This window comes from Carcharhinus amblyrhynchos, chromosome 1 (assembly GCF_965287045.1).
Source record: "Carcharhinus amblyrhynchos chromosome 1, sCarAmb.v2.hapA, whole genome shotgun sequence".
Classification (NCBI taxonomy): Eukaryota; Metazoa; Chordata; class Chondrichthyes; order Carcharhiniformes; family Carcharhinidae; genus Carcharhinus; species Carcharhinus amblyrhynchos.
In genome coordinates this window covers 146,520,479-146,543,414 of record NC_137324.1, presented here as the reverse complement: position 1 = coordinate 146,543,414, position 22,936 = coordinate 146,520,479, and the positions used below count along the sequence as shown (strand labels likewise).

The 22,936-nt window shown below is 44.1% G+C and overlaps 1 protein-coding gene and 1 pseudogene across 1 annotated transcript in view; one reads left to right on the top strand and one right to left on the bottom strand.

The window, feature by feature from the left end:
* Nucleotides 1-1,488: 1,488 nt before the first annotated feature.
* Nucleotides 1,489-22,936, bottom strand: part of LOC145341565 (uncharacterized) — a 148,932-nt gene continuing 127,484 nt past the window's right edge. Inside the window, exons 35-38 of the mRNA XM_080186569.1 lie at nt 14,035-14,343; nt 11,166-11,210; nt 3,568-3,668; nt 1,489-2,285 (exon numbers count right to left, since the gene is read on the bottom strand). Of these exons, the coding sequence (XP_080042695.1) occupies nt 2,205-2,285; nt 3,568-3,668; nt 11,166-11,210; nt 14,035-14,343 (536 nt within the window). The 3' untranslated portion in view covers nt 1,489-2,204. The remainder of the gene's footprint in view (nt 2,286-3,567; nt 3,669-11,165; nt 11,211-14,034; nt 14,344-22,936) is intronic.
* On the top strand, nt 18,190-22,716 carry LOC145348393 (cytosolic Fe-S cluster assembly factor nubp2 pseudogene; annotated as a pseudogene).

Below are 22,936 nucleotides of genomic sequence, written 5' to 3'. Positions count from 1 at the left end.
AGCAGCCAACATTATTAAGGTCCCCATGCACCCCGGACATTCTCTCTTTCATTGGAAAAAAGATACAAAAGTTTGAGGTCATGGACCAACCAACTCAAGAACAGCTTTTTTCCTGCTGCTGTCAGACTTTTGAATGGACCAACCTTGCATGAAGTTGATCTTTCTCTATGCCCTAGCTACACTCTCATTTCCTTCTCTATGAATGGTATGCCTTGGCTGTTTAGTGTGCAGAAACAATACTTTTCACTGTATGTTAATGCATGTGACAATAATAAATCTAATCAAATCAAAAACCCAGAGTTCAAATAAATGTTCTCAAGGGTTCCTTTAAACTGTTTAACCACATTAACTCACAACACCACATCTGGGCACCATCCATCTTGCCTGGACATTGACTAAACCATTTTCATGAAATATAACGGTATTCTAAATGCTCTCCCATCTCCTTTTACTGATGAAACTTGCATATTTTCCCAAAGTATGGCTTTGCCCTAATGACTTCCACCATGATGCCTTGCAGTAAAATACTTTTTGACTAAAGTGAATATTCCTTTAAATCAATAATACATTCAAAATATCAGCATATGTTTTTCAATCATAATCACTTGTTTGAATCAATTACTGCATCTCATATGTGTAAATTCCTTCTTGTTGGCTCATGAACTTATTTTAAAAGTCATTTAACTGAATGCTGCCAGTCCTGACAGTGCCTTAATGTCAACTTAAAATCTTACCACCCCATTAAGGATTCCACTTACACCTAAAACTGTCAATTTAGCTTGGCCCATCAACCTAACATGTATATCTTTGGTGTGTGGAAGGAAACTCAAAGAAACCCATGCAGCCTGCGGAGAATGTGCAAACTCCACACAGTTACTCAAGGTCGGAATTGAACCTGGGTCCCTGGCACTGAGGTAGCAATGCTAACCACTGTGCCATATGCTGCCCATATGGAGAACAGAATTGAGTGCAGTTACTCAAGTGTGGTCTAAAAAAAGGTTTGATAAAAAATTTAGCATGTGACTTTACTATTCAATCCCTTGTGAATTAAAGCAATGCCTAGTTTCCATTTTAATGGTCTTATTAACCAGTCGGCTACTATTAATGATTCTACATTCCTCGGTTCCTATTTCCATGATGATGATTGGGGAATAAATATTATCTCAAGGATACTGGGAAAGTTGCAGTGTCCTGGTAAGGACACTACTTTAACACATCATCTGAAGGACTGCAGTTCTATTGTATGATACCCACGGTCACTGGAAGTGTTAGTCTGGATTATAAGGCTCAGGTCCTACAGTATAGGGACCCTCAGCATTCCCTCAGTGCTGGCATTAGTGAGTATCGAGCTGGATTGTGGAAATCAAATTCAAAATTGTATACGTCTCTCTTTGACAGAACAACATTTCGTCTGTAATGGCACTGGGAAGGTGGGCTGGATTATGGCCTATGTATAAAGTAATTCCATAAACAAAAGGGTTCACAACATTGAATGTAGATATTCATAATTTATTAAGCATCAAATTCAAAAAAGGTTACAATCTTGAAGTACAGTGGTGAACATCCTCAAGCTGCTCACAAAATTGCCCATAAAACTAATTTCTTCTTCTGTTCCTATCGTCCACTGAAGCTGTGTCTCTGCTTTCCACTGAGACATGAACTTGTACAGTTTCAACATCTTTCACCACCTCAGGCAAATTTATAGCCAAGAAAGTGCTTTATTAGGTGTCATCACTGTTTCAATGTAAGAAATTCAGTTTCACTATCTAAACTTGCTCATCACTGCATTTATTTTAGTGAAATAAAACAAATATGATTAAGGCTGAATCTCCCTTTACAGGTGAAAGCTGAAAATTAATACATAGTTGAATCACTAACAGTTGCAACCTAGCCACTCTTTTCTACCTGTCTAGCCCATTACTCTGAATTCTCCTCCTCAGACAGAGTCCAGTATTATAGTTAGGATTATCGAGTGAGTGGAGGTTGAAGTGGCTTATCACAGGCAGGAGCCAGCTGGTTGTGCAGAGAACAGAATTATCCTCGTTATTAAATAGACCATGCACCATAGTCCGCATGTGGGGTTTAGCAAACAGTGTTCAAGATCTGAAGACTACACAGCTTCCAATTTTCCTCTCCTGTCATTTTGTTAAAGTTGGCTATAAAACGGAAGGCTTCAACTCTGTTGTCTACTTCCAAACTTATTTTCACAGACTGCATTTGCTTCTTGGGTTAACGTCCGCTTTCACAATTTGATTCCCGGGGATGGATGATAGAATTGAAATAATCTGCAAATGAAGAGGGAGAAGAAAATATTAACATTTTTTGTTTATAGCCGCTCACCAAATCCAAAGATTTTGAGTAAGATGTGACCTTGTGGATAGATTAATAACACTAACACAGCCCTCCAATACCTACAGGGAGACAACCACTTGGAGTGGACCAGTGTCCCAGGGATACATGAATCACAATGACCACATCCTTCAGTACTCCATGCAGAGGAAGTTACTGTGGGAGGAGTGTTGCAGATGAGGCTGAAAGTGGACTTTGGTTCAGACATTACTGTGGCTGCCACATGTGAATCATTTTTTTTTAGAGGAAACAATCTACACCTTCAAATTGGCTGAGGTAGATAAAGAGCTGGAACCCAGGATAAGATAGGAAGTGTCAAGGTTATTAAAATTACATTGCTGTGCAGTAGATTTTCATCAAAACTCCATTTTTATAAAAAAAACATTTTCAACACTGCCTGACCCTGTCCCTGACAGGATAGAACTTTTCAGTTTTACACAGTTCCCAATGGCCAGCCAATCACCCAAAAATCTCTTTACTTCAAAACACAAATTAATGAATGCCTTAATTACATTAATGTGCTCGATTAATGATGCAGACAACTTCCCATCTTCCCCTTATGCTCGCAAAGGTCGCGAGAATCGGGATTGAAAGCAGCAGACTATCCTTGATTAATCCTTATTTCTGTCCCTCAGAATTTTTTCCAATAACTTCAGCTGTGAAGAGAGGCTAAACAAGCTGGGATTGTTTTTCTTAGAGCAGAGAATGGGGACCTGATTGAGGAGTACAAAATTATGAGTATTATAGAGAGAGTAAACAGGGAGAAACTTTTCCCCTTAGTAGAAGAGTGAATAACCAAAGGACTGGGGGAGGGTACATAAATGTAATGTAAGGAGCAGGAGATTTACAGGAAAAACATTTTCACTCAGAGGGTGGTAGGAACCTGGGATTCACTGCCTGAAAGGGTGATAGAAGCAGGAACTCTCACAACATTTAAGAAGCATTTAGATGAACACTTGAAACGCTTTTGCATACAAAGCCAAGAACTAAGTGTTGGAAAACAGAAGTAGAATAGACGGATGCTTGATGGCTGGCACAGACATGATGGGGTGAAGCGTCCGTTTTTGTCCCGGAAAAATTCTATGACACTAAAAAAATCCAGCTGAGACTAGATCAGTGTCGCAGGGATCAATTAGTAACATTCATCCTACAACCTAATAAGTCAGGAGAAGACAGATATTGAAATTCAACAGTTTCCTAGGGACAGGTAACACTCACCATTTCCTTCAGAGTGTCTATCACCTTGGGATCAGAGGAACAAAGATGTCCACCAGTCAAAGAGTAATGCACTGTTCCACCAACTCGTTTCTGATCAAAATCTGGAAAACAAGAAATGATTTGTGGTAAAGGAAACATTTTACATTTATATAGTGTCCTCAACATAGTAAACATTTCAAAGGAATTCACAAGACTGATTTTCAAATGAAATTTGACACCTCGTCAGAAAATTAGATATTAGGATAGATGATCAAAAGCTTAGTCACAGATGCAAATTTCAAGTAATGTCTTAAAAAAAAGAGAAGTGGCAAAATTTAGGAAGGGAATTCCACAGATGAGGGGATTAAGACCTCACCTTGCATTTTTTTTTAAAAATGAAATAAAGATATGCTCATTTATATTGCAAAAACTGTACCTATTAGCCTGTGACATTTGAATAAAAGGGAGTTACCTGGCATGATTGGAAAATCATTCCTCTTATTATCTCTGAAGAAACACTAATGACCCCTCTGTGGGTTGCACAGATTAAATTCAAAGAGAGTTATACAAAGGCCAGCTGAATTTTATAACCCAGACTGACCATCTAGAGTCTACTTGTCTGCTAGGACAAAGGGCCCCACACATTTCTTTTGATTCTTAATGGTTGAGAAATTTACCAATCTCAGGGACCTGATGAGGAATACAAATCTCTTGTCAAAGACAGTGAGAAGAGCTGGGAGTCATGTGACATGGACCTCTGATATGTGGAACAATAATATTGTCTTGTTACATTGAAAAGTCAATTTGCCAAAGTACTATCTAGCTAATGGTAGTATTGCAATGTACTGTCAAGCTAATGGTAGTATTGGGCGTGTATGGGGTGTCAGGGAGGGGTAGTATCTTTGGTGGGGGAACATGTCGCTTCCTTTCAGGGTGGTTTGTCCATCTTTTGTCCCCACCTGGCACTCAGCTCTCACCTGTGGCTCCCCGCAGCTGTTTGCGTGCGATAGCGGCCACACCCCAGGCAATGTCCTCGACAAGCCGGCTAAACCAGGTGAGGGTAGCCAACGGGTCTCAACCCTTGGTGAGATAGGGAGATATCTATCCCAGTACGTGAAGACAGAGTCCGGTGGATTGAGCAGACGAGACCAATGGAAGGTCCAACGGTCAAGAAGGCAGTCTCTGCAAGCGTCGTGGAACGCGAAGAGCGGACAAGACACAGAAGACATCCTGGTCATCCACTGCAGCTAGTCCCACCTCCAGCTGTCTTGACTCATGTCTTGCCACTGGATCTAGATGTGAATTGGGAAGAGAGAGTGAGGCTGACGCTGCGCAACTCTACCTCACTTTAATCCAAATCAAGCGCGAGTTTCGACACCATTATCATCATCATCAGTGTCCTGTTCAACCCTTGAAGTCCTGTGGCGATGGGCGAGCGACGAAGCAGCAGGTATGGATACACTGGGAGCTGTAGTCACGGACCTGCACGCAGGCGGCTCAGGTCTAATGGTCGTTTTCCACTGACCGAAGCAGCAGTGGAACTCGGCGTCTACCGGGGCGACGGAGCAGTCCTCTTCAGGAATGCACTGCTCAGCTCCGTAGAATGAGGAAAGGGCTAGAAAAGGTGCCCTAAACATTGCCTACTTCATTATACCCAGGCCAGTTTACCGCAGCTGGCGGGGATCCCATCTTGCAGTCGAACGAACAAAATAAAACATGAGGTGACACCGCTCATCATTGGCACTTGGAATGTGCGCACGCTTTTGGACAACCCTACATCAGACAGACCAGAGATAAGAACAGCCTTAGTTGCCAGAGAGCTTGCAAGATACAACATTGACATTGCAGCCCTGAGCGAAACTCGTCTTGCCAATGTAGGTCAGTTGACTGAAACTGGAGATGGATACACATTTTTCTGGAGCGGTCGCGGCAGTGATGAGCGTCGTAATGCTAGAGTTGGATTCACCGTCAACAGTCACCTTGTTCTGAAACTTGATAGTCTACCCAAGGGTGGGAACGACTGGCTTATGACATTACAGCTTCCGCTACAGAACAGAAGTCAAGCCACCCTGATCAGCACCTATGCCCCCACAATGAACAACCCGGATGAGATGAAAGACAAGTTCTACGAAGAACTAGACGCCCTACTATCAGCAGTGAGCAGTATCGACAAGCTGATCTTGCTTGGTGATTTCAATGCAAGAGTAGGGTTTGACTCTGCAATCTGGCAGGGAACCATTGGGAGACATGGAGTGGGCAAGTGTAACAGTAACAGCCTACTCTTAATGAAGACCTGTGCAGCACACAACCTCCTCATCACCAACACAACCTTCCGTCTGCCTACCCGTAACAAGACCTCCTGGATGCACCCCCGCTCTAAGCATTGGCATCTTATCGACTATGTCATTGTCAGGAGAAAAGACAGGCAGGATGTCAGAGTGACCAAGGCCATGTGTGGTGCTGACTGCTGGACAGATCACAGGGTCATTGTCTCCAAAATGAGGCTCCACATCAGACCCAAGAGGCGACCACAAGGAAGCAAGGTTATGAAAAGAATCAATGTGGCCAAGCTAAAGAAACCCAGCAGATCTTCAACACTGGCTGAAGACTTAGAAATCAAGCTTGATGACCTATACCTGCAGCGCTGAGGACAACTGGGAAAGGTTTAAGGATGCTCTCCATACATCTGCGCTGAAGATGCTCAGGCCCTCTACCTGCAAGCAGCATGATTGGTTCGATGAGAATGATGAGGAGATACAGGCTCTACTTGTTGAAAAGCACCATCTTCATCGGCCCTGTCAGAATGACCCAATATCAGCTGCCAAGAAAAATGCTTTTACCAGTGCTCGCAGGATAGTCCAGAATAAACTGTGTAAAATGCAGGATGCCTGGCTGAGCACCAAGGCAGATGAAATACAGGGATACGCTGACAGAAACAACTTGAAACGGTTCTGTGAAGCCCTCAACACTCTCTACGGACCTCAATCTCTCAGGAGATCCCCCTCCTGAGTACAGATGGTACAACTGTCATTACAGAGAAGGCTCAGATCCTGCAGAGATGGGCTGAACACTTTGAAGCCATCCTCAACCGACCGTCATCTATTAACGATGAGGCAATAGACAGGATTCCCCAGGTCGATATCAACAGTGCCATGGATGATCCACCGGTAATAGCCGAAGTCACGAAAGCTGTCAGCAGCTATCCAATGGCAAAGCCCCAGGGGCAGATGCCATACCCACAGAGATCTATAAAGCTGCTGGCCCGGCACTTAGCGAGAAGCTCACCAAGTTGTTCCAGTCCTTTTGGAAGCAAGGATCCATTCCTCAGGAATTTAAAGATGTTTCCATCGTACACCTCTACAAGACGAAGGGCAATTGGCAAGTATGTGACAACCACCGAGGAATCTCGCTGCTCTCCATCACAGGAAAAACCCTTGCAAGAGTCCTGCTAAATTGTCTGATCACTCATCTGGAGCTGGGCCTGCTTCCAGAGTCACAATGTGGCTTCCGCAAAGCTCGCAGGACAACTGACATGATTTTTGCTGCGTGCCAACTTCAGGAGCAGAATCGCGAGCTCTACATAACCTTTGTTGACCTCGCAAAAGCCTTCGACACAGTAAGCCGACAAGTCCTGTGGAGGATCGTGTCAAAGTTCGGCTGCCCTCCCAAATTCATTCAGATAGTACGCCAGTTCCATGATGGCCAGAGTACTGGATAGTGGAGAATCCTCTGAGGCAATCCCAGTCACCAATGGCATCAAACAGGGCTGTGTGCTCGCACCCACACTGTTCAGCATGACGTTTACTGCCATGCTGAATGATGCCTTCCAGGACAGTGTTGCTGGAATCAGCCTCAAGTACAGAGTGGATGGGAAGCTCTTCAACCTGAGGAGACTTCAAGCTATTATCAAAGTGAAAGAGACTGTTCTGAGAGATTTCCTCTTTGCCGATGACTGTGCCCTATATGCTGGCTTAGAGCCAGAGATGCAAGTCAGTATGGACAAATTTTGCACTGCTTGTGACAACTTTGGACTCACCATCAACATTAAAAAGACTGAAGTCATGCACCAGCCTGTTCCTCATACACCGTACACAGAACCCATAATCACAATCAAAGGGCAGAAACTACAGGCAGTGGACCAGTTCACTTATCTTGGCAGCACCCTCTCCCAAGCAGTGACTATTGACACAGAAGTTAACTGCAGAATAGCAAAGGCAAGTTCTGCTTTCGGTAGACTGTGCTCCACTGTATGGGAACGTCGAGGAATCAGCCCAGCAACAAAACTGAAGGTCTACAGCACCGCGGTACTCACTACCCTCCTGTATGCCTGTGAAACGTGGACTGTGTATCGAAGGCATACAGACAGCTCAATCATTTCCACGTTACTTGTCTTCACAGAATATTACACATCCGTTGGCAAGACAAAGTACCAGACACTGAAGTTCTCTCTAGAGTAAGTCTACCATCAGTCTACACACCGCTGATGAGAGCGCAGACCCGGTGGGCAGGTCATGTCATCCGTATGTCAGACGAGTGCGTACCCAAGCAGTTCCTTTTTGGGGAACTTTCTGCTGGAAGATGCTCGCATGGAGGGCAGAAGATACATTTCAAAGACACACTCAAGGCCTCCCTGAAGTCGCTTCACATTGACACGACCACCTGGGAAATGCTGACACAAAACCGCCCTAACTGACACTGCCTCATCCACAAAGGCTGTCAAGCTCACGAAGCAAGGTGTATTGCTGAAGCACAACTTAAGCGTGAGCTACACAAGTCTAAAGCCACCAGCGCAACAACTACAATGTCTACACAAGTCTGTCCAATATGTGCCAGGACATTCCATGTCCGAATTGGTCTGATCAATCATCTTTGGACACACCGCAACCAGCCTTAAAATGACTAATGGTGTTGAGGTCCTCATCGATGACGATGGATGAACAACAGTATTGCAGATGAGAAACTCCGCTCCAGATTAGACACCAGGCCACCTACACAGCTTCTACTGGAAAATCTGTACCATCGCCTACAGGACTGATTCATCCTGCATGCTTATTCCAGGATGTGAAGTAACATCACCAAAAATGTAACTGAACCCCATTTTCCGTGAAAGAATAACTCACAGGACTTTGATTCTGGACTCTGGAAACATATCTGTTTTCCCAATTATCTCTGCAGTGTCAATCTTCCTTTCCTCTATTCCTCTTTTACTGTCTGAATGCAACAAGAGAGGCAACATTGTGACCCTCCTTCTGCCTTTGAAAGTAACCCTTTGAATTCATCCCAGCTTGAGTTTGCTGTGGAGTTACTAATAGAAATTGGATCACATCAAACCTTCCAGTTTATGGATAGGTGGCTTGAGAAGCGATTAGGGCTGCTTAAATTATACCCACCTCCCCCTCCTCCCCCACAACCGATATTGCTCCCTCCCAGTGAGGGACCAGATATAATGTAAAGCTTCCTCTGAAATGTTGCATCAAATACTTCCAAGACAGGCACAACATAGATAAGATGCAGAGTAAAGATCTACACTGCCCAGTGAAGTTTCAGCACAGGGTTAGATACAGGGTCAAACACCATAGGAACAGGAGGCCATTCAATTCAATCATGAGAAATTTGTATCACCACTGCAATTTCCTATCCGATTCCCATATTCCTTAAGCCCCTTAGTAACTGAAAATCAGTCTCAAGTCTTCGAGATATTGCATGGCTTAGCACTCAAAGGCCTTTGGAGTGGAAAATTCTAAAGAGTCGCAACCCTCTGAGCAAGGACATTTCTCCTGATGTCAGTACTAGATTTTCCCATTATACTAATTATGCTTTCAGCAGTATAAAGAACAGGAACAGACCCTTCGGCTCTCCAAGTCTGCATCGACCATGCCGGACTTAACTAAATTTCCCCTACCCTTGCAGGGACCGTATCCCTCTATTCCCACTCTATTCATGTACTTGTCAAGACGCACCTTAAAACTCATTGTCGAATCTGCTTCCGCTACCTCCCCCAGCAGCGAGTTCAGGCACCCACCCTTTGTGTAAAAAACTTACCTTGTACATTTCCTTTAAACTTTGCCCCTTGCACCTTAAACCTGTGCCCCTAGTAATTGACTCTTCCACCCTGGGAAAAAGCTTTTGACTATCCACTCTGTCCATGCCCCTCAAAATCTTGTAGAATTCTATCAGGTCACCCCTCAGCCTCCATCATTCCAGCGAGAACAAATCAATTTTTGCAACCTCTCCTCTTGGCCATTGCCCTCCATACCAGGCAACATCCTGGTAAATCTTTTCTGTTCCTTCTCCAAAGCCTCCACATCCTTCAGTGGTGTGGCATCCAGAATTGAACACTATATTCCAAATGCAGCCTAATTAAGGTTCTATAAAGCTGCAACACGACTTGCCAATTTTTAAAGTCAATGCCCTGGCTGATGAAGGCAAGCATGCCATATGCCTGCGTTGCGACTTCCAGAGACCTGTGTATCTATACATCCAGATCCCTTTGCCTATCAACACTCTTAAGGGCTCTGCCATTTACTCTATATTTCCTATCTGTACGAGACCTTCCAAAGTGCATTACCTCACATTTGTCCAGATTAAACTCCACCTGCCATCTCTCCGCTCAAGTCTCCAACTGACCTATACCCTGCTGTATCCTCTGATGGTCCTCATCACTATCTGCAAATCCACCAACATTTCTGTTGTCCGCAAACTTACTAACCAAATCAGTTATATTTTTTCCCAAATCACATATATGTATATTATGAACAACAAAGGTCCCAGCACTGGTTCGTGAAGAATGCCACTTGTCACAGCCCTCCATTCAGAAACACACATTTCCACTGCTCCCCTCTGTCTTCCATAACTGAGCCAGTTCACCTCTGATCCCACATGACTTCACCTTCTGCACCAGGGGGCCTTGTCAAAGGCCTTACTGAAGTCTATGTAGACAACATCCACTGCCCTACCCTCATCAATCATCTTCGTCACATCCTCGAAAAACTCGATCAAGTTAGTGAGACACGACCTCTCCTTCACAAAATCATGCTGCCTCTTGCTAATACGGCCTGTTATTTCCGAGTGGGACTAAATCCTATCTTGAAGAATCTCCTCCAATAGTTTCCCTACCACTGACGTCAGGCTCACCGACCTGTAATTAGCTGGATTATTCTTGCTACCCTTCTTAAAGGAACAACATTGGTTACTCTCCAATCCTGTGGATCTCTCCTGTGTACAGTATGGATACAAAGATTTCTCTCAAGGCCCCAGCAATTTCCTCCCTTGCTTCTTTCGGTATTCTGGGGTATATCCCATCAGGCCCTGGGGACTTGTCTATCTTAATGCTTCTCAAGAACACCTATACTACCTTCTTTTTGATCTCAACATGACTCAAACTATCTACACACCCTTTCCCTGTAGGTGGCCTCCTAATTCCTCTAAAGGAACTGGCCAGATGCAATGGTGGCCAGTACCTCAACTCCCTTCCAGCAAACATCACCAGCTCTGCGTGCATTCAAAGGGCAGAGCAATGCTCTCCTGCTTGCCAGAAATGCCCAGAGTGGGTGTTCTGAAGGGAGCAAGTGGCACACAGGTCCTGATAGAAAGATAAATGTTATTCTTCTTCAACACACCTTCAGAGGTAAGGCAAGTTTTCTGATCTCGAGTCCTGGGAACTCCTGAAAAACAGAAAGAAAAAGTTGTTACATAATGTCCTTTGAGAATCTATGCCTCCTATTACTCTTTACCAGTCAATGAGCAGCTGACATACACACGCACACACCAGTAAAGAATGAGGTGCCATCCCTAGTCTATGTTGAGTAATTGATCTCAGTTGGTGTGCTCCCGACACAGAAGGAAACCAGGCTTCCTGTTCTTAAAGTGTCAGCGTCATCATCACAACCTTTGGTCTCCCTGATAGAGAGCCAGGGAAAGCTGAAGTTAGCGGATCTTACCTGCATGCAAAAAAAAGGAGCTCTGGAAGATGGTGGGGGGGTGGGGTAGGGGTGGTGGTAGAACAAGATGACCAATGAGAGGATTTGGGAGGAAATATTGCAGGGGATTCATGGACTGAAACCAAGTTCATTAGGGCTTCTAAAACAACAGGAAGGTGATTGAAGAGGAAAGAGAAAAGGGAAGGTAGGGATACAGGAATAGGAGGTCCATTCAGTCCCTTGCATTGGTTATAGAAGAACAGGAGGAGGCCACTCAGTCCTTGAGTCAGTTACACAAGAGCAGGAGGTGGACCATTTAGCTCCTCAAGTTTGTTATGTAAGTACAAGAAGTTAATAGAACATAATGCACAGGAAGAGAGGAGGTCCAATCAGTACCTTGAGCATGTTTACGCAGCAACATGAGGAGGTCATTCAGCCCATCAGGCCTGTTACAAAGTAGCTACCCACTCCTTGAGTCACCATCAGTCAAATAGATCATGGCTGATATGTATCTTAACTCCATCCACCCACAGTTTTATAAACCTTCATATATCTAGTTAATATAAATCTATCAATCTCAGTTTTGAAGATTCCAAGCATCACAGAGTTCCAAATCCCCACTCCCCTTTGTATAAGACATGTTTCATCAGCCCTGAATAGCTGGGTTCTAATTTTAAGGAACTATCCCCTTGTTCTGGTCTTCTTCACCACAGGGAATAGTTTCTACCTACCATATCAAATATGTTAATAGTTTTAAACATCTAAATTAGATCACCCCTGAGGAATACAGCCTTGTGTACATAACCTACAATGTAACACATCTGACATTTTAGCACAAGGATTGGAAGTGAAAGGTTCAATACTGCTATGATTAAGAAAATTCAATTTTCTGGTTTTTCAGCTTCAGCCGGTTTCTGGCCAGAAAACTACTTCGCTGAGTTGAAGAACAAACCTCCACTGCTTCTGGATTTCATGCAACTTCTGACTGGGGCAAACATCTCCCTCCCCATCTGAGACTAAGAGTGAGAAGTTTTCAGTTTCCTACCCTCAGTCATTGGGCACCCACCAGCCTAAAAATTGAGGCTGAATGGAGAAAGGCCATTAAGTAATCAGCTAAGGGCCTTAATAAAGGCGAGGGCTCAATCACACTAAACTAACTACTTTGAAATTGGTTAGCAAATTTGAGTTCCATTGAATCAATGGTGACACACAATTTGACTCTTCAAGAGTCACTTTACATTATCAGATATCTTTTGCTCAATGTCTTGCATTTTTATTTAAAAAACACATCTTTTTTAAAATATTCAATACGCCTTTAAGTAATTTGTAGCTGAAATCTAATTTTCATGGCAGCCAACAAATGAGAGTGGTGCTGACATGGCCTGTGTGCAAAGTGAAACCACTATGCAGATCAGGGCAACAGCAGATTGATAACAGATGCCCATACCAAAAACAGCACTCCCACAATACCACCTAATAACTGCCTCATATGTGCACTTGTGGCAGAACCTGCCTCTTTCAGATTCTTCTCTTCAACCATCAGCAAAAGTGCAATATTCCTAACTACTGCATTACCAGTGGATTTGTCGCATGTCCATCACTTTACCTGGATGGATGGACACCACTGTCAAGAACAGTGCCTTGTTATATGAATATAATTTGGTGCTGTTGAAGGGTCTGGAACAGCAAAACGGTCGATGATTCAGAAAACTTGTTTTAAGGAGCATCTTAAGGAGGAGAGAAAGAAAGGTTTGGGGAAGTGATTCCAGAATGCAAGATCCAGGTATCTGACATTGTACCTGACCAGGTACCTGATACTGCAGAAATTTCAGAGTGCTGTAGGGCTAAAGGAGGTTTTACTGACAGGCAGGGGCAAAGGCCATCAAGGGATTTGAACAGGAGGATGTGGAACACTGGGGCTGGAGGAGTTTGCAAAGACAGGGAGAGATAGGAGTCAATGAAGCATTTGAACAGGGAAGGTGAGAATTATACAATTGGAGGTAGGAAATAGATGAGGGCCCTGGAGTGATCTGGACAGTAGAATGTGAATCAAAGATCCAGTGTAAGTTACAGAGGGAGAGAGTAAAGAGGAGGGGATGGCATGGTAGCACAATGGTTAGCATTGCAGCTTCACAGCGCCAGGGACCTGGGTTCGATTCCCAGCTTGGCTCACTTTCTGTATGGAGTTTGCATGTTCTCCCGGTGTCTGCGTGGGTTTACTCTGGATGCTCAGGTTTCCTCCCATATTCTGAAAGACGTGCTGGTTAGGTGCATTGACCCGAACGATGGCAACTCGAGAAATTTCACAGTAACTTCATTGCAGTGTTAATATAAGCCTTATTTGTGACTAATAAATTAACTTTGAAGAAAGGGTCATGGATGGATTTAAACATGTGAATTTTAAAGTATCAAAACTGCTGGAACAATCCATTATTGTACTGCAGCTGAGAGCTCCTTGCTCTGACATCAGCTTTCCAGTATATATTGGTGAACTGAGCCACTCAACCAAAAAGAGAATCCTGCTCTCCTAAAGGAGAACCCACTCAGTCAAGCAGAGAACTCCACTCACCTGAACAGGTCACTCCAATATCCTGTGTGTGCTTGTAGCTTTTCTCCACTTGTGGGTTGGCTAAGCACTGATCAAGGGAAATCTCTGTATTATCACACTTCACATCTTTCAACCAGGTGTACCCAGTCCCCGCTCCATACTGGGTATTTGCTGACACGGCTGTCCCACAATTCAACATTCTGCAGATTACATTTGTCGCGTTTACATTCCAGTCTTTGCCATGGATGGTCCCCCAGGTAGATTTACGATAAATCTCAACTCTCCCAGAGCACACGTTAGTACCGTTCACCAGCCGGATGGGTATTTGACCTGGAATAGAGATCAAGAAATGTTAGAAACCTTTCTGGTTTTGACTAGAACGATCTAGAGTTTACTGTAATTATGGATCTGAGGTGGGAATGGGTTTGGAGTTTGGGGGTTATGTGCTTGGGTGAGGTTATCAGTGAGCATTTAAACATCATAAGTTGCCATTAGCGAACAGACTGAGATCTAGGCCACCCACTCTGTAACATAAAAACATAGAAAATAAGAGCAGGAGGAGGCCATTTGGCCCTTTGAGCCTGCTCCACCATTCATTAAGATCATGGCTGATCAGCCAATCAATAGCCTAATCCTGCCTTTTCCCCATAACCTTTAATCCCATTTATCCCAAGTACTATATCCAGCTGCAACTTGAATGCATTCAGTATTTTGGCATCAACTACTTCCCGAATCCTCAGACTGTGATCCCTGGTTCTGGGCCCACCACCATCGGGAACATCCTGCCTGTATTTATCCTGTCTAGACCTGTTGGAATTTTACAAGTCTCTGTGAGATTCCCCTTCATTCATCTGAAGTTCAGTGAAAACAATCCTAACCTAGTCAACCGCTCCTGATACATCAGACTTGCTATCCCCGGAATCAGTCTGGTAAACCTTCGCTGTACTACCTGAAGAGCAAGAACATCTTTCCTCAGAAAAGGAGACCAGAACTGCACACAATACTCCAGGTGTGGCCTCACCAAGGCTCTGTATAGTTGCAACAATACATCCCTGCTCCTGTACTCAAAACCTCTTGCAATGAAGGCTAACATGCCAATTGCTTTTTTACTGCCTGCTGCACCTGCATGCTTACCTTCAGTGACTGGTGCACAAGGGCACTCAGGTCCTGATGCATACTCCCCTCTCCCAATTTACAGCCATTCAGGTAGTAATCTGCCTTCTTGTTTTTGCTTTCAAAGTGAATAATCTTATATTTATCCAAATTATACTGCATCTGCCATTGTTTAGCCCACTCATCCAACCCATCCAAATCATTCTGAAGAATCCCTGCATCCTTGTCACAGTTCACCCTCCCACCCAACTTGGTATCATCTGCAAACTTTGAGATATTACATTTTGTCCCCTCATCCAAATCATTAATATATATTGTGAATAGCTGGGGTCCCAGCACCAATACCCGTGGCACCCCACTAGTTACTGCATGCCAACTTGAAAAGCACCCATTAGTTCCTACTCTTTGTTTCCTCTCTGCCAATCAGTTTTCTATCCATCTCAATACCCTTCCTCCAATCCCTTGCATGATAATCTCTTGCACGAGACTTTGTCAAACACTTTCTGAAAGTCTACATATACTACATCTACTGGTTCCCTCTTGTCAACTCTACTAGTTACATCTTCAAAGAATTCCAACAGATTTGTCAAGCGTGATCTCCCAATTCATAAATCCATGCTGACTCTGTCTGATCTGACCACTGCCTTCTAAGTGCTCTGCAAAAAAGTCCTTGATAATGGATTTGAGAATTTTCCCCACCACCAGTGTTAAGCTTACTGGTTTATAATTCCCTGTTTTCTCTCTATCTCCCTTTTGAATATTGGAATGACATTCACCAACCTCCAATCTGCAGGGACTGTTCCAGAGAGTTATAGAATCCTGGAAGGTGACCACCAAAGCATTCATTATTTCTGGAGCCATTTCCTTAAGTACTCTGGGATGTAGATTTATCCGCCTTCAATCCCAACGATTTTCCCAGTGCCACTTCTCTACTAATCCTGATCTCCCTCAGTTCTTCCCTCTCACTAGAACACATTCAGACCTTAAATTCTGTTTAAACCTCTTGGAGTTTACTTTTCTCTGGACAGTTTCTTGTAACATGGATGTTCTAGTTGACATGCACCAACTGACTGTCATGTCATTATAATGATATAATACTTTCAGCCTATTTACTATACAAGATACAAAGGCACCAATCACTCATACTGTAAACACATTGCGATTTTAAACACACTGTGAGTTTATCTATTAAGATGATGCACATAAAAACATTTACACACAGCTATGAGGATGCAAGATGTCAGCGCTCTTCTCAAAGCAAAAGTGAAACTAAGATGGGATTACATGACACACAAGAACATAAGAACTAGGAGCAGGAGTAGGCCATTTGGCCCCTTGAGCCTGCTCCACCATTCTATAAGATCATGGCTGATCTTTTAGTGGACTCAGCTCCACTTACCCGTCTGCTCACCATAACCCTAATTCATTTATTGTTCAAAAATTTATCTAGTCTTGCTTTAAAAACATCCAATGAGGTAGCCTCAACTGCTTTACTGGGCAGGAAATTCCACAGACTCACAATCCTTTGTGTGAAGAAGTTCCTCCTCAACTCAGTCCTAAATTGGCTTCATCTTATTTTAAAGCTATGCCCCCTAGTTCTAGTTTCACCCGCCAGTGGAAACAACTTCCCTGCTTCTATCTTATGAATTCCCTTCACAATCTTATATGTTTTGATAAGATCTCCCCTCATTCTTCTGAATTCCTCTGAGTGTAGTCCCAGTCTACTCAGTCTCTCTTCATAAGCCAACCCCCTCAATCTGTAATCAACATAGTGAATCTCCTCTGCAACCCCTCCAATGCCACTTTATCCTTTCTCAAGTAAGGAGACCAAAATTGTACACAATACTTCAGATATGGCCTTACCAGCACCTTATACAACTGCAACATAATCTCGCTGTTTTTAAACTCCATCCCTCTAGCAATGAAGGACAAAATTCCATTTTCCTTCTTAATTACCTGCTGTACCTACAAACCAAGTCCTTCAGATTCCTGCTCAAGGACACCTAGGTCCCTCTGCACAGCAGCATGCTGCAATTTTTTACCAGTTAAATAATAGTCCATTTTGCTGTTATTCCTGCCAAAATGGATGACCTCACATTTACCAACATTGTACTCCATCTGCCAGACCCTCGCCCACTCACTGAGATCATCTATATCCCTTTGTAGACTTTCAGCGTCCTCTGCACACTTTGCTCTTCCACCCATCTTAGTGGCATCTGCAAATTTTGACACACTACACTTGGTCCCCAACTCCAAATCATTTATGTAAATCATAAACAATTGTGGTCCCAACATTGATCCCTGAAGCACACCGTTAGTCACAGATCGCCAACCAGAAAAACACCCATTTACCCCCACTCTTTGCTCTCTGTTAGTTAACCAATCCTCTATCCATGCTAATACATCACCTGTAACACTCTGCATCTTTATCTTATGCAGCAGTCTTTGGTGCGGTACCTTGTCAAATGCCTTCTGGAAATCTACATTTCCCTTTCAGTGATGTCATGCTGTTGTAAATTACAAAAGAGGTCACAATCTACGATGAAGAAACTGTGAGAAAGGCAATCATATTCAGAAAACTTAGAATGGTGTCAGAGCATGTACAGCTCAGAAAAAGGCCACTTGTCCATTTGATTGTTGCCTACAGTTATACTTTTTAAAAAATTCATTTATGGCACATGGGCATTGCTAACTTCACCAGCTATTATTGCCCATCTCTAGTTGCCCCTGAGAAGGTGGTGGTGAGCTGCCTTCTTGAACCACTGCAGACCTTGTGGTACAGGTACATCAGCAGAACTGTCGAGAGGGAGTTCCAAGATTTTGACCCAACAACCATGAAGGAACAGCAATGTAGTTCCAAATCAGAATGATGAGTGGCTTGGAAGGAGATTTTCTGATGGTGGCACTCCCATGTATCTACCACCCTTGTCCTTCTAAATGGTATTGATCGTGGGTTTGAAAGCTCCTGCCTAAGAAGCCTTGATGAGTTCCTGTAGTACATTCTGTAGATGGTACTCACTGCTGGCACTGAGCATCAGTGGTGGAGGGAGTAAATGTTTGTGTATGGAATGCCAACCAAGTAGGCTGCTTTGTCCCAGATGGTGTCATGCTTCTTCTGTTGTTGGAGCTGCACTCTTCAAGGCAAAAGAAGAGTATTCGATCATACTCTTGATTCGTATCTCATACGGACCAGCTAGTGGAGGTATTTACAGGCATCTTTAACATCTCTTTATACCAATCTGAGGTCCCTATCTGCTTCAAGAAGACAATCATCATCCTGGTATCCAAGAAAAGCCTGGCAGCGTGCCTCAAAGACTATCATTGGTGGCTCTGACATCCATCATTATGAAGTGCTGTGAATGGTTGGTCACGGCACAAATCAATTCCAGCCTCCCAGATTGCCTGGATCCACTACAGGTTCACAGCAGCCAACATCTCCCTGGCCTTACACTCAACCCTGGAGCACCCAGATTAAAAAGACATCTATGTCAGGCTCCTTTTTATTGACTGCAGCTCAGCTTTCAACACCATTATTCCTACAAAACTCATCTCCAAACTCTGTGGCCCTGGGCTCGGCTCCTCCCTCTGCAACTGGATCCTAGGCTTCCAAACACACAAACCGCAGTCAGTCAGGATAGGAAACAATACCTTCTCCACGATCATCCTTAACATCGGTATCCTACAAGACTGTGTCCTCGGCCCCTTATACTCCCATGACTGTGGCCAAATTCCCCTCCAACTTGATTTTCACCGCTGTTGTGGGTCATAGATAAGCCGCCTGGACCAGATGGGATGTACCCCAGGATACTGTGGGAGGCGAGGGAAGAGATTGCAGAGCCCCTGGCGATGATCTTTGCGTCGTCAATGGAGACGGAAGAGGTTCCGGAGGATTGGAGGATTGCGGATGGAGTTCCTATTTTCAAGAAAGGGAACAGAGATAGCCCGGGAAATTACCGACCGGTGAGTCTGACCTCAGTGGTTGGTAAGCTGATGGAGAGGCTTCTGAGGGACAAGATTTACGAACATTTGGAGAGGTTTGACATGATCAGGAATAGTCAGCATGGATTTGTCAAGGGCAGGTCGTGCCTTACAAGCCTAGTTGAGTTCTTCGATAATGTGACTGAACACATTGACGAAGGAAGTGCCGTGGACGTAGTGTACATGGACTTCAGCAAGGCGTTTGATAAGGTCCCCCATGCAAGACTTCTTGAGAAGGTGAGAGGGCATGGGATCCAAGGGCCTTTGGTCTTGTGGATCCAGAATTGGCTTGCCTGAAGAAGGCAGAGAGTGGTTGTGGATGGGGCTTTTTCTGAATGGAGGTCAGTCACCAGCGGAGTGCCTCAAGGATCTGTTCTGGGACCCTTGTTGTTTGTCATTTTCATAAATGACCTGGATGAGGAAGTGGAGGGATGGGTAAGTAAGTTCGCTGATGACACTAAGGTTGGTGGTGTTGTGGATGGTCTGGAAGGATGGCAAAAGTTGCAGCAGGACATAGATAGGATGCAGGACTGGGCAGAGAAGTGGCAGATGGACTTCAACGCGGATAAATGTGTAGTCGTCCATTTTGGCAGAACCAACGGGATGAACGAGTACACTATCAAGGGCAGAAGTCTGAGTAGTGTTGAAGAGCAGAAGGATCTAGGGGTCAGGGTCCACAGGACTCTTAAATCGGCCTTGCAGGTGGAGGAGGTGGTCAAGAAGGCGTATGGTGTACTGGCCTTCATTAATCGAGGGATTGAGTTTAGGAGTCGGGAGGTAATGCTGCAACTTTATAAGACCCTTGTCAGGCCTCATTTAGAGTATTGTGCGCAGTTCTGGTCGCCTCACTATAGGAAAGATGTAGAAGCTATTGAGAGGGTACAGAGGAGATTTACAAGGATGTTGCCTGGACTGGGAGGCATGCCTTATGAAGTTAGGTTGAGGGAGCTGGGACTCTTTTCCCTGGAGAGACGAAGGTTGAGAGGCGACCTGATAGAAGTTTACAAAATGTTGAGAGGAATAGATAGGGTGGATTCTCAGAGGCTATTTCCCCGGGTTGAAATGGTTGCTACGAGAGAATACAGATTTAAGGTGCAAGGAGGGAAGTTCAGAAGTGATGTTAGGGGTAAGTTTTTCACTCAGAGGGTGGTGAGTGAATGGAATCGGCTGCCGTCAGTGGTGGTGGAGGCGAACTCGCTGGGGTCTTTTAAAAGACTTCTGGATGAGTATATGGGGTTTAATGAGATTGAGGGTTATAGATAGGTCTGTAGGTTGGTAGGTGTTGATGTGATCGGCGCAACTCGTGGGCCGAAGGGCCTGTTTGTGCTGTAGTGTTCTATGTTCTATATCTCAAATAATGATGAGGTAGAGTGCAGGAAAGAGATAGAGAATCTGGTGAACTGGTGCGAAGGCAATAATCTCTCCCCTAATGTCATCAAAATGAAGGGGATAGTCTTCGACTTCAGGAAGCACAGTGGAAGACGTGCCCCTATCTGCATCAACAGGGATAAAGTGGAAATGGTCAAGAGCTTCAGATTTCTAGGTATCCAGATCAGCAACAACCTGTTCTGATCCCTCCATGCTGGTGCTATAGTTAAGGAAGTTCACTAACACCTCTACTTTCTTAGGAGGCTACGGAAATTTGGCATGTCTGCTAAATATCTCAACAACTTTTAGAGGTGCACCATACAAAGCATTCCTTCCAGTTGTATCACAGCTTGGTATGGCTCCTGCTCCGTCCAAAACCGCAAAAAACTACAAAGCATCATGAACAAAGTCCAGTGAATCATGCAAATCAGCCTCCTATCCATTGACTCTGTCTACACTTCCTGCTACCTTGAAGAAGCAGCCAGCATAATCAAAGAGCCCACCACCCCCGGCATACTCTCTTCCACATTCTTTCATCGGGAAAAAGATACAAAAGTCTGAGGGCACATACCAACTGACTCAAAAACAGTTTCTTCCCCGCTGCCATCAGATTTTTGAATGGACCTACCTCGTATTAAGTTGATCTTTCTCTACACCCGAGCTATGACTGTAACACAACATTCTGCACTCTCTCCTTTCCCTCTCTATATATGTTATGCTTCATCTGTATAGCGCACAAGAAATCGTACTTTTCACTGTATACTAATACAGGTGACAATAATAAATCAAAATCAATATACTGTGAACAGGCTTTGGAGAATCAGGAGGTGAGTTACGTGCCACAGCCTTTCTAACCTTTGACCTGCCCTTGTAGTCACCACAGATTAGATGGATCAGGCCCACTGTAGCTGGGCTTTCTCTCGGTTCTGTTGTTTTTCATGGCCTATCTCCTCAAAATCATTTTCCTATCTTGTCCCTTAGAAACAAGTGTCACTGCCCACTCTGTCACTCTTGCAGCACATATCCCATGAGTGCTGACACCTTTATATGCCCCTTCTGTAGTTTTGCCACCATTGCCCACCTCCTCTGTTGGTGCTGTCATGTTACATGCCATCCCCATTAATGCTGACACCTCTATCCCGCTCCACTACTACTGTCAGTTTTAAACTACATCTGCTATCAATTGACAATGTCCTCTGTTCACAACCATCCCTTCCATTTTACATTAGTTCACGCTGTGGCTGGCTGACAGAGGCAGCACTGAACTTTCACCTCCTTGATGCCTCTTTTTACTACACAGTGTCCTGAAGCCTTATTGTTCCCATCTGCCATTGATCAATTTGTAAAAGCATCACTAATTACAGTTAATTGCCATTTTAACTACTTAATGTTATGACCTTCCACTTCGTATTGAGAAGACTGCCTTCCTTGGCTCCTGTCACATGGAGAATTCTCACCTGCCAGCAGGATGTGCAGGTTTGATTACTGAGTAATCTTCTAATTCCTCTCTCTGTTCATTGGTTCAGCTGTCGCTCAGTTGGTAGCACTCTCGCCTCTGAAGCCTCCGGGTTATGGGTTCAAATCCCATTCCAGCACTTGAGCATAAAAATTGCAGCTGATATATCAGGACGAAGTACTATGCTGTAGGAGATGCTGTCTTTCAGAGGAGATGTGTAAAAGATCTCAAAACACTCTGCGCCTGTCGCGCAGAAGCAGACAATATAACGGCAGGAAAGTTAACTGAGCTGTTGACCATACCCTGCTGGTTCTTCCTGGCAAAGGAAGAGTTGAGAAAAGTAGCATAATAACAGAGTTAGCACTTGCACTAAGAAATGCCGGGAAAAGGGTTGGAACTCTGGACATTGATCTGTGCATCCCTCAGATGCTAAATGCTTTGAACAGCAGTGCACTTCAATGTGATGATGGTTGGTACCAGTTTATTTAGATGTATATAAAACAATGTATTTGCTGTAAATTGGCCTCCTCTTGGAGACTCCAGAAGATGATGTGGGAAGGAGAGCGCTGAAGAAAACAATTCTTACCAGGCAGTTTATTTCCAATGTGGCATGGGAGAGCTGGCCGACTCATTGTAGACATGCTACCTGGGACCTCTGATGAACACATCTCAGTCATGAAATGCTTTATCAGTCTAAGACTAATGGAGCTCTGTTGGCTACAATACCTCAAACAGTGTCTACAGGAGACCTAAGGTGGGAATTGACATCCTGCAAGAAAACTGGATAACCAGTGATGGTAATAATTAAAAACAGGAGTACCTTTGTTTGCCCCAGCTGTTTAGAATGCAGTAATGTGTTTTCCAGAGAAGGGAGAGAAGCACTTGCTCAGCAATCTAGACTTCCAGTTTTAGAGTGTGTCCCTTTAGATATCACTTGTTGCATAGAGTGGAAGCGGGGCACAATTTCATTGAAACCTTCCAAGCGTAATGATTTCAGTGAAGTCCATG